At 43.6% G+C, this 13,965-nt stretch overlaps 2 protein-coding genes across 4 annotated transcripts in view; both read right to left on the bottom strand.

The window, feature by feature from the left end:
• ARHGAP40 (Rho GTPase activating protein 40) overlaps window positions 1-8,044 on the bottom strand; it is a 42,992-nt gene extending 34,948 nt beyond the window's left edge. The window contains exon 1 of one of the 3 annotated variants that reach the window (XR_001411930.1): window positions 7,860-8,044. The gene's annotated coding sequence lies outside the window, so the exon portion shown is untranslated. Of the gene's footprint in view, window positions 1-1,852; window positions 1,872-1,992; window positions 2,064-7,859 lie in introns of those variants that run through there. The other 2 variants (XR_001411931.1, XR_001411932.1) reach the window with 2 other exon arrangements.
• A 1,650-nt stretch (window positions 8,045-9,694) lies between these two features.
• ADIG (adipogenin) lies at window positions 9,695-13,400 on the bottom strand. Its single transcript, XM_014941256.1, has 3 exons — window positions 13,274-13,400; window positions 11,137-11,438; window positions 9,695-9,915 (listed from the first exon to the last, which is right to left on the bottom strand). Exons 1-3 carry the CDS (start codon window positions 13,398-13,400, stop codon window positions 9,706-9,708), a joined length of 639 nt encoding a protein of 212 aa, XP_014796742.1. The 3' UTR covers window positions 9,695-9,705.
• Window positions 13,401-13,965: the final 565 nt, after the last annotated feature.

The following is a 13,965-nucleotide window of genomic DNA, read 5'->3' as shown; positions in this document are numbered from 1 at the left end:
ATTTATGGGCATTCTCCTCGTTTGTCCTCTAGAAGAGAGCTGGGACACAAACAGAACTGGGCTGCTGCTTTATAGGCTCAGAAGTATGAAAAAAAAGAAGTCAGCTGTCACTATTTTTGCTATGCTGGCAGCCTGCTCTGAAGTCACCACACAGAGCTTGTTTGTACTAGTTTCATCTATAAACGATGCAACAGCTGGAACAAAACTGGTTGAGATGCTGAACCTGATTGCACAATAGAGCTCACAGCTCTTACAGAGCTATTAGTAGTCAAGAGTTTGTTAACTCATTAGGAGAGGACTTGTTTTTCTAAAATATTCATGACAAAGTTTAATTACCAGGAGCCTTTATGAAAACCAGAATCAGAAGATTGCAGACATGATCTAAGACTGAGGGGCCAACAAGGGGAATGGAAGAGCTTGCTACAGGCATTTCCAAACTCTGTAGTGCAGAATTTAAAGGAAGAGAACACAGGGCAGGTGAGGTTAATGGTACGAGATCATCTCAAAGGTCAGTCAGAGACTAGAGCAGCGCCTATAAATCCCCACATGCTGTTTGCTTTTGTGTGAAAATCTACTGCTCTAACTGCAGGGCCAAAGAGGACATCAGACATACAAAGTCTCAGGCATCAATGTCAAGTGATGTTGCAAAACAGACTTTTGTTCTTCAGTTGACACCCAGCGTGCAAATTCAGGGTAACAGAGTGCTACTGCAAAAAGAAGACATCACACAGATGATCCACTGAATAAGCACTATTGAGTCCAACAGGCTAAAGAACCAGAAATTCAATTCAGCCTCATAAGCAAGTTGAAAACCACAAAGATTTCATTAAAGTAAATCTAAAGAGCAGAGGAACTACAGCAACTATGTTTTACCTCACAGCTCTAGTAAGTCTGATGAACTCTTATAACCAAACTGACATTCAGGACGGTATATTTTAACCAGGCTGGTCTAAGCAACCAAACTTTTGCACGATGGACACTTTCTGACACAGGCATCACTGGACAGTGGCTGCTGACTCAACTGCAGCTCAGGTTTTGGCCCAACACACAGCTCATGCTGATACACCTCAGCCTGATCTATGCTGGGACCAGCACCGCTGGGCTGAAGCAAGAGCTACACATACACCAGATACAAAGGAGAGGAGGAGATAAGACCTGCTCTCCTTCCAGCTGTGCAGCAGCAACTATTGGGCAGTTTCTGATAAAACTGAAACTCTTCAGAATTAACTGAAACAACACACAGGAATGGTAGAAACCAAGTTTCCACAATGGAAGGTCTGTGAGTACATCACCTTACCCAAAAAGCTTTCAAGCTGACCCAGAGCATCCATGCTGCTGAGGCTCCCAGGTGTCCCACTGAGATACTGGGACACCTGCACCATGGTGGGGGATGAAGGATGAACATTATCACCCTCAGCTGGGAAACTAGCTTCTTCATAAGCACATGAGTTAGTGAATTTATGAACTAATGAAGTAATGAATTAGAGAATTAACAAGTGCACCAGCCCACTGAAAGTGGACCAAGCCCTTGTTTGATTTTCAACCAATGAGCTCATGTAATAAAGTTGGGTTCATAGGGTACATCCTCCTGTAATTTTGAGAGGCCCAAATGAACCATGACACTTAAGTCAGCACTACTGTCAGAAAAAGCACTCGTAAAGGGTTAAATGCTAGCCATAGATCCCCAACTAGGAACCAAGCAGCAGCTTCTTGACCTTTACAAAGACTAATTTGTCAACAAAACAGATGGCAAAGAAAATGAGGTAATGCTAATCCATTACAAAACTGCACAGACCCCACTAGCAGACTTCACAGGAAAGAATTAAAGCAGCAATTCCTTGGTCCTACTTACAGATTTGCCCCCTGATTAGGTTTTCTTCCAGCTAACACATTGTTGCAGCTAGAATAAGCTTCGCAAAAAGCCATTCTCCAAAGAGCTTTTTCCACGATGCGTGCTGGTATTTAATAAAGCCTTGAATTCTCCCAACTGACCTGACAGCTCTGTGCTTGCTCCAAACTCTTCCTGGCCTGCAAACATCCAGCAGCTTCACGCCTGCTTTACACCAGCCAAGAAAGCGTAGGAAGCACGAAGTGAATGAACTCTGAAACTCTTGGATTAGGAATATTGTTAGAAGGATTGCTCCCAGGAGGTATCCTTCCTCTCTCATTAGTCAAAGGAAATACTGCATCTAAATACAGCTGTTACCTTTATCTACTTTTACCCTTCTTATGCACAAGCTGGAGGGAATCCAGGATTCTGGAATATTTGACCAAAACAACCGTATCACAGATCAGCTGCAGGGATGTATATATTGCAGCCTCATGTCTACCTTCCGCTGTGAGGCATGCAAGGATTTCCTTCCACTGTGTTATCCTTGCTGTTTTCAAACATTAACATTGTCCGAGCTTTACCTTGACCGGGAAAAACAACTTTCATCAGCAAAGCTGTATTTATTTGTTACCTAAAGAGGATATCCTTCCAGTTCCATTATATATTGGCCACCTGCTATGGACTGTGCAAGAGTCACAGGCTCCTGCTCACTCAAGAGCCTACAAACACCCTCAAGGCAAGAAAACACCGCTTTCATTTCCAGTGTTGGTCACTTGGTTAGGGCTGGCAGGAGGAATGGGGGGTTCAAGCAGCAGACTCAGTTGTGCACACATGGAGACACTGAGAAATCTGAGCTCCTGGGACTCCAGCATAGCTGTTAATTTGGCAGCAGCAGTGAAAAAGTGTGAGTTCAAAGCAGTTGAATGGCAACCACCATCAGCAAGACAGCCTCATGCAAACCAGCAGTGCTACAAGACAGCCCTTCAAATGCCCCAGCACCCCACCGGGCAGCCTTCCCTTCCTCGTGCAGATGCTCTCCACATCCACCACAGGCTAAGCCCAGTGAATGTTCACCAAGAACCAAAGATTAAAGAAAACCACATCTGTCATGGCACCTCCTCCAGGAAACAGGCACTCAACTAATTAGCCTCAACTAATTCAGAAATGAGACCCTTCAGAGATGAGTGCAGAGGTAAGGGAGTGAAGAATGCTCCACGTTTGAGCCGTTGCACTGTTCCTTAGTTACAACGCTGTCTCTCCCATGCTTCATTAGGGGACCCAGGCCCAGGCAGGGATAAATGGGAAGTACAAAACGATAACTCTTGGTCAGGAGCCTGCTGTCACTGCATCAATGCACTGGCTGCCTGCCACGCTACTGCTGAACCACCAGCATAAAATGGTCAAGCAGACCCTTGCCATCGCCCTCGCCACCTCCTTGGCAGTCCCTTCCCTTAAACAGGTGACAGTAACGTGTCAGTACCAACCACCACTGCTAGAGAAGTCCATCATCCTAGAAGGAACCTTCTAAAAAAGAGCAAAACAGGACAAAGGGTTAAGTACTTCAGTGCTGCAAAAATCAACACACAGGAATTCACGCACTAGAAGTGTGCTTGGGTCTCAGCCAAGCTGTTTACTGAAACACTGAAGTCTCAACTATAAGTTGCATTCCGTATCATTTCCTATGCTCAGGCTCCACCATATGATGGCAGCGTGTACGTCCACCTGGACATCTCCCAGACCATAAGCCACAATATTTGATTCAAGTAGCCAGGGACATTGCAAGTTATCACAGATGGACAAAAATTCGTATTATATAAAAACTAATCAACTCCCAGACAACTGGTGAATTAATAATAGGCTTGTAAGAAGATTTGAGGTTCCCGAAACTTCTCCCTCTAAAAGGACACGGAAAGACAGACAAGAATATTGTTTCTTTTAAAAAGTTTTGCATTCCGTATCATTTCCTATGCTCAGGCTCCACCATATGATGGCAGCGTGTACGTTCACATGGACATCTCCCAGACCATAAGCCACAATATTTGATTCAAGTAGCCAGGGACATTGCAAGTTATCACAGATGGACAAAAATTCGTATTATATAAAAACTAATCAACTCCCAGACAACTGGTGAATTAATAATAGGCTTGTAAGAAGATTTGAGGTTCCCGAAACTTCTCCCTCTAAAAGGACATGGAAAGACAGACAAGAATATCGATTCTTTTAAAAAGTTCCCCAGTGGAGGTTGCCCTATTATTTTTTTCTGTACATTCCCTTCATACATAGCTAACAGAGAATTTAGTGAGAAAGACCCTCATTTTTACAAGAGACCCAAATTTTGCAGACAGCTCAACAGTCCAGGCACAAGCAGCCCAGGGGCTGATGGAATGAGCTATGCAGATGGAAACAATTATTTAGGAGGGGAAGAACTCCTGCATGCATGGAGCAACATCTCACTAAAACTGAAGCCTCCCACCGACACATTCCAGACTCTTGGAGTAATCTACTTTGGGGAATATGCTTTAAGCTACATCAGCTTTTGTGTTTCTTTCTCCAAATTTCTTTGCAATCACAAAACATACTCCCCTGCAAACTGACCTAACGGTCTTACCAAACAGCAACAAATACCAGAAAGTATGATAGACATCTGAATCTAAAACCTAGCTAGAGACCTAACTTTTCAAGCAACAGGTTCTGATTTCAGACAAGGTTTTCACTACACAACACACCTGGAGGGCCTTACCCACACGATTAACAATGCTGCAGTGAATGACTTCTACCTAAAGTCCATGGCATAAAATAATGAATAAATCATACAGGCTCCATTTGACGTGGAGAATATCAAATATAAGTGCCTTATACCACTCAAAATCCTGTTTCTTAGAAAGGAACAGCACTATAGAAAGGGATATTGCTAACTGATTATAAACATCTAATTAAGGATAGTCCTTTCAAGCCAGCTGCGCAAAAAATATTTCATATAGCATGTTGCAGGAGAAAAATAACTCCAGCAGGTTTCAATTAAGACTCCACCATATGGATATTACATCTGCAGCAGGAAGGCTCAAACACCATGTCACAACTAAGACATTTTTATGTCTCCAACTGAAAGCACTTAAACTGCTTGGAATAGAAGCATATGGGCCATAACATCCCCAATTAAGCAGACATTTTGCTGAACTGAGAGCCTAGAAGACATATGAAGCTAGAACTTACTGTATTCTTGGTCATGCATTGTAGCCTACAACTTTTAAGGGATACAAAAAAAAGCTAAGAGCATATAGCATGTAACGTTTAGTTCCCTCCCCATTCAGCCAAAGCAGAACCCGGCACGAGTCCCACAGGGATTTTTAGCCGGGCACTGAAGGATGGGGGTGCAGAAGGGCACTGCTCTCTGGAGCGGTTTACACACAAGCACAGGCTCCCCTGGTCACCATCTCACCCAGCCTCCTGCTTAAAGCAGGGTCCAAACAGAAGCCTGGCCAAGATGCTGAGGGCTTTAGCCATTTGGGTGTTGTAAAGGAGTGAGGTGCCACAACCCCTGTGGGCCCCCATTTCAACAGCCCCCTGTACTCCCAGGGAGCAATATTCTTCCTTAAGCCAAGCTGGACCCTCACCCATTTCAACTCGCAAAGCTTTGTCAAGTGATAGGATTCTCCATCCAACTACTCAAAGATGGAAAACATTTAGGGGTTTTTCCTTTCAGCATCAAGAACACTATCTCAAGAAACATGTTTTGATGAACCCAAGAGCTGTGCTGCTGCCACTGCGCCCTCTTGGGGCACGAAGGACCAGGAGCCAAATCTGGAGCATTATTTTTCGACGTGCAGCTGGACCCGAGAACCCCAATTCCTCTTTACTAGAAACAGATGTCGGCCAAGTTAAGTCATCCCCTGACGCCTCCAGGAGAAGGATGTAAACAGCCACAGCTCACCCAGCTGTTACCAAGAGAGGCCTCCCTTACAAGTTCAGGATCCCAATGTGCTGCAAGACCTTATCCCGAAATGCTTTGACATGCTGCTTTTGGCCATGTTTATCACTGAAATCCATCAAAACACATTAGGTTACTTGAGTTTACACTACATTAGAGTTTGGGTCTTTTATCAACTTCTTCCAGAGTTTTGAGCTCAGAGGAGAAAGAAACTAATATCTACATTTTTCAACGTACAATGCTTCCCAATGGAGTCTTAATGTTTAACAAACCCCACCCCTGTAACATGCCTGCAAAGTAAATATTTTATAAATAAGGAGAAAAAAGAAAAGATTAAGTAATGTGCAAAAGGTCTTAAACCATCTACAGTACAGTTTGGTACATAGAAATGCATGCTTGCATCTCCCAGGAGGCTTAAACTCAGTGAAAAGAAACTACCAATCTACAGCTGAGAGAAGAAACTCTCACTAACACTGTGCTCAAAAATTTTCAATTCAGATTTTGGTATCAAACTTTTTCAGTGAGGAAAGCTTGCTGCAATATAGAAAGACCCTGGAAAGAAGGCTGCTGGGTGCATGAGTTGCCCCAGGTGAACAAGAGACCTTACAGATGAACTAAATCCAAAACTACAGAAAAGCCTTCACTTTTTAAAAAGCATTTATTTGAAATCACTGCAAACAATCACATTGAAAGGAGTTCTGCTACAACATACAAGTTTACTCAGCTACAATATATAAATTCTGTTGTTCCTGCTGATGCCCAGAAAACAGCTTTTAGCACACAACAGCAGAGGGGAAACTAAAGCACAAATTCAGAGATGCTATTCAAGTGCCTGCAGACTATGAAGCAGCTGAAAGGTCACACTACATTCACACTGTGAACTCCAAATGCTCAACAAAGAGAGGCATGGGGGCAGGCGTTACAGCTAGAGCCAGGGTAAGAAAGGTTTTAACACAGGTGGGCTGCGACACAAAGTCTACAAGGGTTCAAACCAAGTCCCCACATCTGTAGGTCTGGGCCCCTTCTCCAGGTCGGTTCACACATCATCAACCTCTTCCAAAAAGCACAGACCCACAGCAGAGCCAAAATGGCCTTTCCATACTACTTTTAGCCAAATCCCCACATAAAAGTTTTATTCTCTACTACCCAAATATTTAGTCGTGCAGTATTTCTCATAGCTCAGAGACAGGAAAACCAGGTATTAACCACTCCTGCCATGGGCATAGCTGTGGTACTGGGGAACTCCGCAGGAGCTAGTAGTCCTCAAAGTAGGTTTCTCAAGCAGGTTTTGCACGTTGGCACCAACCTCCCTGCTATTACAGTGGCATTGCAAGCGACAGCCAGCCCAGCCAAGCTAAAGCTATTCCCAGTGTATTTACACAGCCTAAAAACTACCCAAAACGTATATATTTTGGTATCACCAGGCTTTAAAACAACACCATGCAATACAAGAAACAGCAATATTCTACTAGACCTTTACATAGTTTCCCTAACTCACCTCTGTTCATCTACAGCTTGCAGCAATGATCAGAGTAAAACAGTTCGAACTTGAACTGCCTCAAGATAATAAAGCATCTTAATGAACTGAGATTAACAGAGTCCAACGTACTGAAGTAGCCTAAACAAGTGAAATCCCATAGAGAGAGGAGGCATCCCCAGCAATTTCAGCTGCAAGATTAAGTCCTTCTTGCCAATATGATTTTAAGTTAGGTTGATGGTTAGACTAGATAATCTAAAAAGTCCCTTCCAACGCAGACAATTCTATGGTTCTATGATAGATTAGGTAGAAAAGATAAAAACCTTGAGAATGCCAGAAAGGGTTCTCGCTGGCTGAGGGAAGGCAGCTTTGAGATGTCAGCCGGGGGGCTGTAGCTGAAACAATAACCCCACTCCCCAGTGAGGGCAGGAGAAGCCAAATTCTCCAGGAAAAGCAGCAATTGTAGCTGAAACAATAACCCCACTCCCCAGTGGGGCAAGAGAAGCTAAATTCTCCAGGAAAAGCAGCAATTTAGCACTCAATCTCAGCATATCAAGCCATAAAACCCCAGAGCTGTGGGGCAGAAGGGGGGTCTCCCTCCCACCCCCCAGCACCAGCCTTACCTGGGCAGGTCAGCGCTGCAGACAATAGCGGCGGAGCCGGCGAAGGGAACAAGCCAAGCCCAGGGAGCTCCCCCGCACCCAGCGGCGGCACAGCAGCCCCGGAGCCCGCACCCTTACTCGGGCTTACCGGCCAGGAGCCGCCCCCGGGACCGGCGCGGTGTCCCCGTCCCTCCGCAGCCCGCGGGGACCCCCGCCGCACGGCGCGGAACGGCACGGCACGGCCCCTGCGCGGGAGGCGGGACCGGGGCGGACCCCACGCGGGACCGCGGCTCCAGCTCGCCCCGCACCGCCCCCGCCAACAACAGCGGCCGTGAGCGGGCCCTCGGCACCCACCGACACCATCCCCGCTCCCCGGGGAATTAACGGGCATCCCTAACGGAGGAGCTCAGGGGCAGAGGGAGAGACTGAGAGCTCCTCGGCAAACAGCTTTTTTTGGTTTGGTTTTCCTAAATAAAGGAGCAACGAAAATAAAGACATGGGCAAACAAGTTTTATTTAAGAGCGTATTGCTCCGGATAAATATTTGGACATGGAGACTTCAGGGGCTGGGGAGGGAAGGATAAATAAACATCAAGAAGGCATGTTTCATAATGAGGGCAGGTCAGTGTAAGTGTTCCCCTGTCTGCCCGGGCAGGATCCCCAGAGACACGGTTACTTCACACCAGGAACAGAGACAAACGTTTTTCACAAGTGGCAATATGCTCTTTGGGGTGTGATTTCCTAATTCAGGGCCTCTTTTTTATTAAAAAAAAAAATAAAAAAAAAATAAAAAGAGTTTGTTGAATGCGTGCATCAACACTAAATAAACATCAAGAAGGCATGTTTCATAATGAGGGCAGGTCAGTGTAAGTGTTCCCCTGTCTGCCCGGGCAGGATCCCCAGAGACACGGTTACTTCACACCAGGAACAGAGACAAACGTTTTTCACAAGTGGCAATATGCTCTTTGGGGTGTGATTTCCTAATTCAGGGCCTCTTTTTTATTAAAAAAAAAAAAAATAAAAATAAAAAGAGTTTGTTGAATGCATGCATCAACAGCAGGAGCAAACAGCTGCTCTGTTCATAGCCCAAAGATTGGATAAACCCTTCGGCCACAAAATTAGGGCTCATCCCAGCCCCAGCAACCTCCCCGTGGTCCCACCAGCTGGTTAAATCAAGCTGCTCTTGGGGCTGTGATCTAACCTTGGATCAGCCTGTCAGCTCCGCTGCAGAGCACATCCTGCCCAGAAATGAAAGAAATACATGCTCATTATCTGCTAAGGGCTTAATTATTTCTTGTTAATTGGAGGCAGGCTTGTTTCATTTGTTACTCCTGACTGTTGAAAAAATCTGTTTCCTACTTTGATAACTCACAAGTTGCAGATCAGAAGAGTGCTAATTGCAGTCTGAGTGAAATAATCACTGGGCTGTACCGCATTTAAGCTCCAGTAAGAACCACTACTGAGAGCTATTGCCTTGATCTTATTTGAAATCAAGGAGTACTAGTGGTGAACAGAGAGCATCACGGATGCTGGCGTAGCGTTTGGTCCTTACTCAAAAAAAAGGAAGTCATCCCTCTGTGCAGTGGGAGGGGAGCAGAGTACACACCCGAGCACGGGACATGAGGCTGGCTGCTGTCATCCGTTTAATATTTAGCCAGTCAATATTATTCAATCTGAAAGTAGGCATTGTGACCCAGATGTGACCCCTTACTCTTGACTGGGTTTCCTTTTCAGAGACCTACCCGCCCCCCTGCCGTGCTGGAGCAGCTCTCACTGATGCCGACTGGGATTGCTGTTTGTGGCTGTGGAACCACCTGCTTTATTTCCACCCTGAGGTGATTTTCTGAGCTTCATCAGTCTGTTCCAGTTCACTTATATCTCCTCCCCAAGACTGAAGCCAACAGACCCCTGACTTCCAGCCTCAGGGAGCCAAGGATTTTCACAGACAGCAAAACAAACAGCTGAGCCATGGAGATAATCAGAGAGGATGGCAGCAGTAGAATCCTCAGGACATTAGAGATGTGGAACAACTGGCAGACAAAGTTCCAGATGAGAGAAGAAAGCATGGTGCACAGGAGCTGGTGAAAAGGAAGAGAATTGTCATGGCAATGATGTTTTCAGAAGAGGTTCAGTTTTCAGTGGGATATAAATGTTGTGAGACCATGAGTTCTTGTTGCCTTCCCTCACCCACCCAACACAACTAACAAGCCTTTCAGTATAAGTATTATGTCCTACAAGAGACAAGTTTAAACCTCAGCTCTTCAAACTGCTCTGTTTACATCAATGCTTGTATATGTGAAGAGCTCCAGGAGAACTAAGTGATAGCCTAGATAAGTCCGAGCTCATCGTTGGCATTGTTTCTCTAGCCTTTGAATAACAACAATTTAAAAAGTTCCTACACTGACTTGGTACCGCCTTGGTGGTGTTAACGATGTCAGAAATGAGTGATCACATGCTAAAGCTCAGTTTCAGGGTGTGCTGGTCAAACAACTGCAGGAATTTAAGATGATACCAATCCTTAGCTATTCCACCCTAACCAAGGTTACTGCTCCAGCAGAGCTGGGGGAAGCAGACACACGAGTGCCTCAGCTGCTGCAATTCACAATCCCCAGCAATCTAAGTGAGGAGACAAGACTGAGAATAGTGACAGGGGAGACACAGGCCACCCTTCCCTCTGAGCCCCTGCTGCAAAGGGACATAAAGTCAAGGCACAGGGACAGAAAAGACACACAAGCCACTAATCTCTTTCACTACCTCAAATATATCTTTTAGGATTTGGATAAAGCTTAAGAAGATTGGGACTGCCATGTTTGCAAAGAGACTTCTGGCTTCTGCTCTTACCAAGCAAGTGAAACAAGTTTAATTTTTAGCCACATACTCCACTGTAAGAAATACAAAGCAGCTTTCAGAAATACCCAGTATCAGCCATACACACCAGGAGAGTTTCCACATACAGGTGAGCTAAGCTTCTTATCTCAGAGGAATAGGTAGCAATTTTCATTGTTTCAAATTAAATTCTCAAGAACTTTTTAAATATGTAGACATGTCTTTAAATATATATACACACTTATACAGTATACATATATGATAGTTACTCTACACAATTTTGTGTTGCCTTTACCTTGTCTACAACAGGAGTCATTCCAAGTAGGAAAGACAGAAAGAGGTTTCTTGTTAGTCATTAACTAAGCAGAAACCAATCTTGCAGCTTTCTCTTATCCAAGAGGCAGGGAAATCAGGCAGAGGTAAGACACAAAAGCAGTAGATATGCAGAGAGGTAGCCTGGTCACACTACTCACCATCACAATGTTGCAGAGAACATTCTTCTCAACACGGGAACGTCTTATCTTCTGGCTCTGAGACCAGCTGTTTGAGATTGCGGCAAGAAAACTTGGTTTTTGGCTTTTCAGTTTTGAACTCAGATAAGCCGGTTTTGGCTTCAGTTTACCCAGAGATCCCCTGGATTGCATCTCCTCTTGTGTTTCTATGCTGGATGAATCATTCTGGTTTTCTTCCTCTGTTAGATCATCCTCAAATTTAGAGTCAGAATCAGGCTCATCAGAATATTGTTCCTTGATTTCTTCTGCATTAGGAGCCTGTACTAAAAACAGGTTTAAAAAGAATGTTTAATACCTGTAACATGATTTTTCCCCTCTAACTACAAGCCTTACACATTCCATCTAAGAGCTGGGCAGAGTTCTTCTGAATCATATTCAGCTGAAATAAAGGATTTCCAAGCCAAATTTATTGTAGAGGCAATAAGAGGCCTCTACAAGTGTTTGATTTTAACCAATTAGCTCGTAATCAGCAACTATATTAAAGGAGGAGCTGAAAGATACAATGCTTTTTACTTATACTGCTGTAAAGCAGCATAAAATAAGCAGGTATGACTGAATTAGACAGGAAGATATTTAAAAGAATGTTTTTATTTTATTCTCTTGAGTAGTTGAGAAACACTTTAATGCTGTAGTTCTGTAAACATACAAATATGGAAAAACTCAGTAACATGTGTAGTCATGTTTCTTAAAATGGAATTTAGAACAATTGTGTAAATCCTTGGAGGCCCAGTGCTAACAACAGTCACCTTTGGGCCAGAAATTGTGAAGATAAATACAGTACATACAACCTGAAAATCTTATTTAAGGCATCAAGATATTCCAGAGTTACTCTGTCCAGGCAAAAAGCTGACCTTCAACCTGAGTGTAAGTATGTGGCACAGCTACTCTTTGCCTATGCAAAATAGATATTTTATTCTGCTCTTCAGGCACCAGCAGTAAGTTGTGCCTGTGCTGTTCAGGGTAGCTTCTGCCATTGTCAGAGCCTCTTACAACCTGTGCTTTTAATTACTATGATTGGTTACCCACAAGAGCGCACTTGAATGCATGGAAGGAAGATACTTTACTCCTGCAGCAAGCAGAGGCTGTTATGAACATCAATTATGTGCAAACCCTGCAGAATGGGAGCTGAAAGACAAAAATACAGCATGCACTCGCATGCAGGACAGGAAAGGAGGGAGGAGTACTATGAGCCTCTGCTGTGGTGAGTGTCTCCTGTTCTGCTGCTGTCTGTGGGTCCAAAGGAATCATCTTGTTGCTGCTCCTGTGGGATCTATTACAGGACTGGATACCACATTATTACGAAAGAACTAGAGGGCACCAAATAAAAGTTTGCTGAAGTCAAACTTTGTTCTTATTTTTCCTACAGCTGCTCTGCAAAGGCAGAATCACTGCTTTTGACCTTAACGATTGATTCCTCAGCTGGGATTGCTTATGCTCAAGGATTAGAGCAAACTAGCAAGGCTTTATCCTCAGCAGTACATCAACAAGCCTATTATTAGCCTAAACCAAAGCCTGTTATTAGTTAATGGCATGTTAGAAATAAGAATCAGTGATGCAAAGAGGAGCAAAATACACAAATAAATTAAAATGTATGTCTTGCTCCCTTCAAAAATTTTCTATCAGCCTTAGCATTGATAAAGGAATCCCTTCACAACTCCCCCAGTAACATACACAACCCTCTCTCACAAAAACAGAGAAATGTAAGAACTACAATGCCCAAGTTTGAAAGTGTACAAAATTAGAGGTTGGGGGGGGGGTTTAGCTGTTTTTTGGTTTTTTTTGTTTCATAGAAATGTATAGAAATTACTTCTCCTTTGCCTTTATTAAATTAAATTACCTCTGAGAAAAAGAGAGGGGAGGGGATAAGGAAGAACACCTGGCAGCAGCTTGTCTTAGAAGCATTTTTAAAAGAAAAGTATATTAATTTGAGTTTGATTTTTCCATACCTTACTAACACTACTAAAAAACCTCTTAGTTTCCTCCTGTGACAAATAGCATTAGCCTAAAAATAGCTAGCAGAGTGCTTTAAAGATGAAGCTAATAGATAAAGCTTTTATGCAGGAGCATTTTATGTTATTTTATCAACTCTAGAACTTACCTTCATTAAGTAGAAGTTGTAGCCAGATAATGATTATGATCAACAGCATTACAAATGGCAAACAAAGCCAGAAGAAAAGAAGATGAAAGGTCTGGTCATTCACTAAAGGAACCAGAGGGTACTTCATTGCTTGCTTCAGGTTACGCTAAGTTTAGAACAGCCTGCCTGCTCCGCTTTACTAACTACCTTTTAATAACCCTCATTGCATCACTGTGCAAATTGCAAGAAGACCGCTGAGATACTCAGCAGGGTTAGCAAAAGGGACAGCCCTTTTGCTGGGCTGGAATAAGGAGGGGAGGGAGTAATAAGGATTAAACATGGGATAAGAAGAAATGAGAAAACATCTGATTGTCCTTCCTTCAGTTGCTATTTAAAGGACAAGTACAAGTGAGAAAGCTTTCAAGGCTATGTTAAAGCAATAGTTAAAGGCATGTTTATGTCTTCTGTAGGGGAGATAACCAAGAGCTTCAGCCACTTTGAAACTGGGTAGCTAAGGTTATGTTTGAGAAATCAATAAAAGAGAATCAACCCTGCAGAGATGTGTAGAGGCTGAGTAGCTAAAAATCACTTACCCCAGGCTTTCTTATTTGACATGGAGCACAAATGTGTCCCATATTAACATGGAGTCTATTTTTAGCCTACTTTCTGTGTTTCTATCTATTAGTGAATCCATTAGGAAAATAAACCTTTGT

The sequence above is a fragment of the Calidris pugnax genome, unplaced genomic scaffold, assembly GCF_001431845.1.
Source record: "Calidris pugnax isolate Ruff unplaced genomic scaffold, ASM143184v1 scaffold55, whole genome shotgun sequence".
Taxonomy (NCBI): domain Eukaryota; kingdom Metazoa; phylum Chordata; class Aves; order Charadriiformes; family Scolopacidae; genus Calidris; species Calidris pugnax.
The sequence above is the reverse complement of the archived record's forward strand: the minus strand, read 5'-3'. Positions and strand labels throughout refer to the sequence as shown.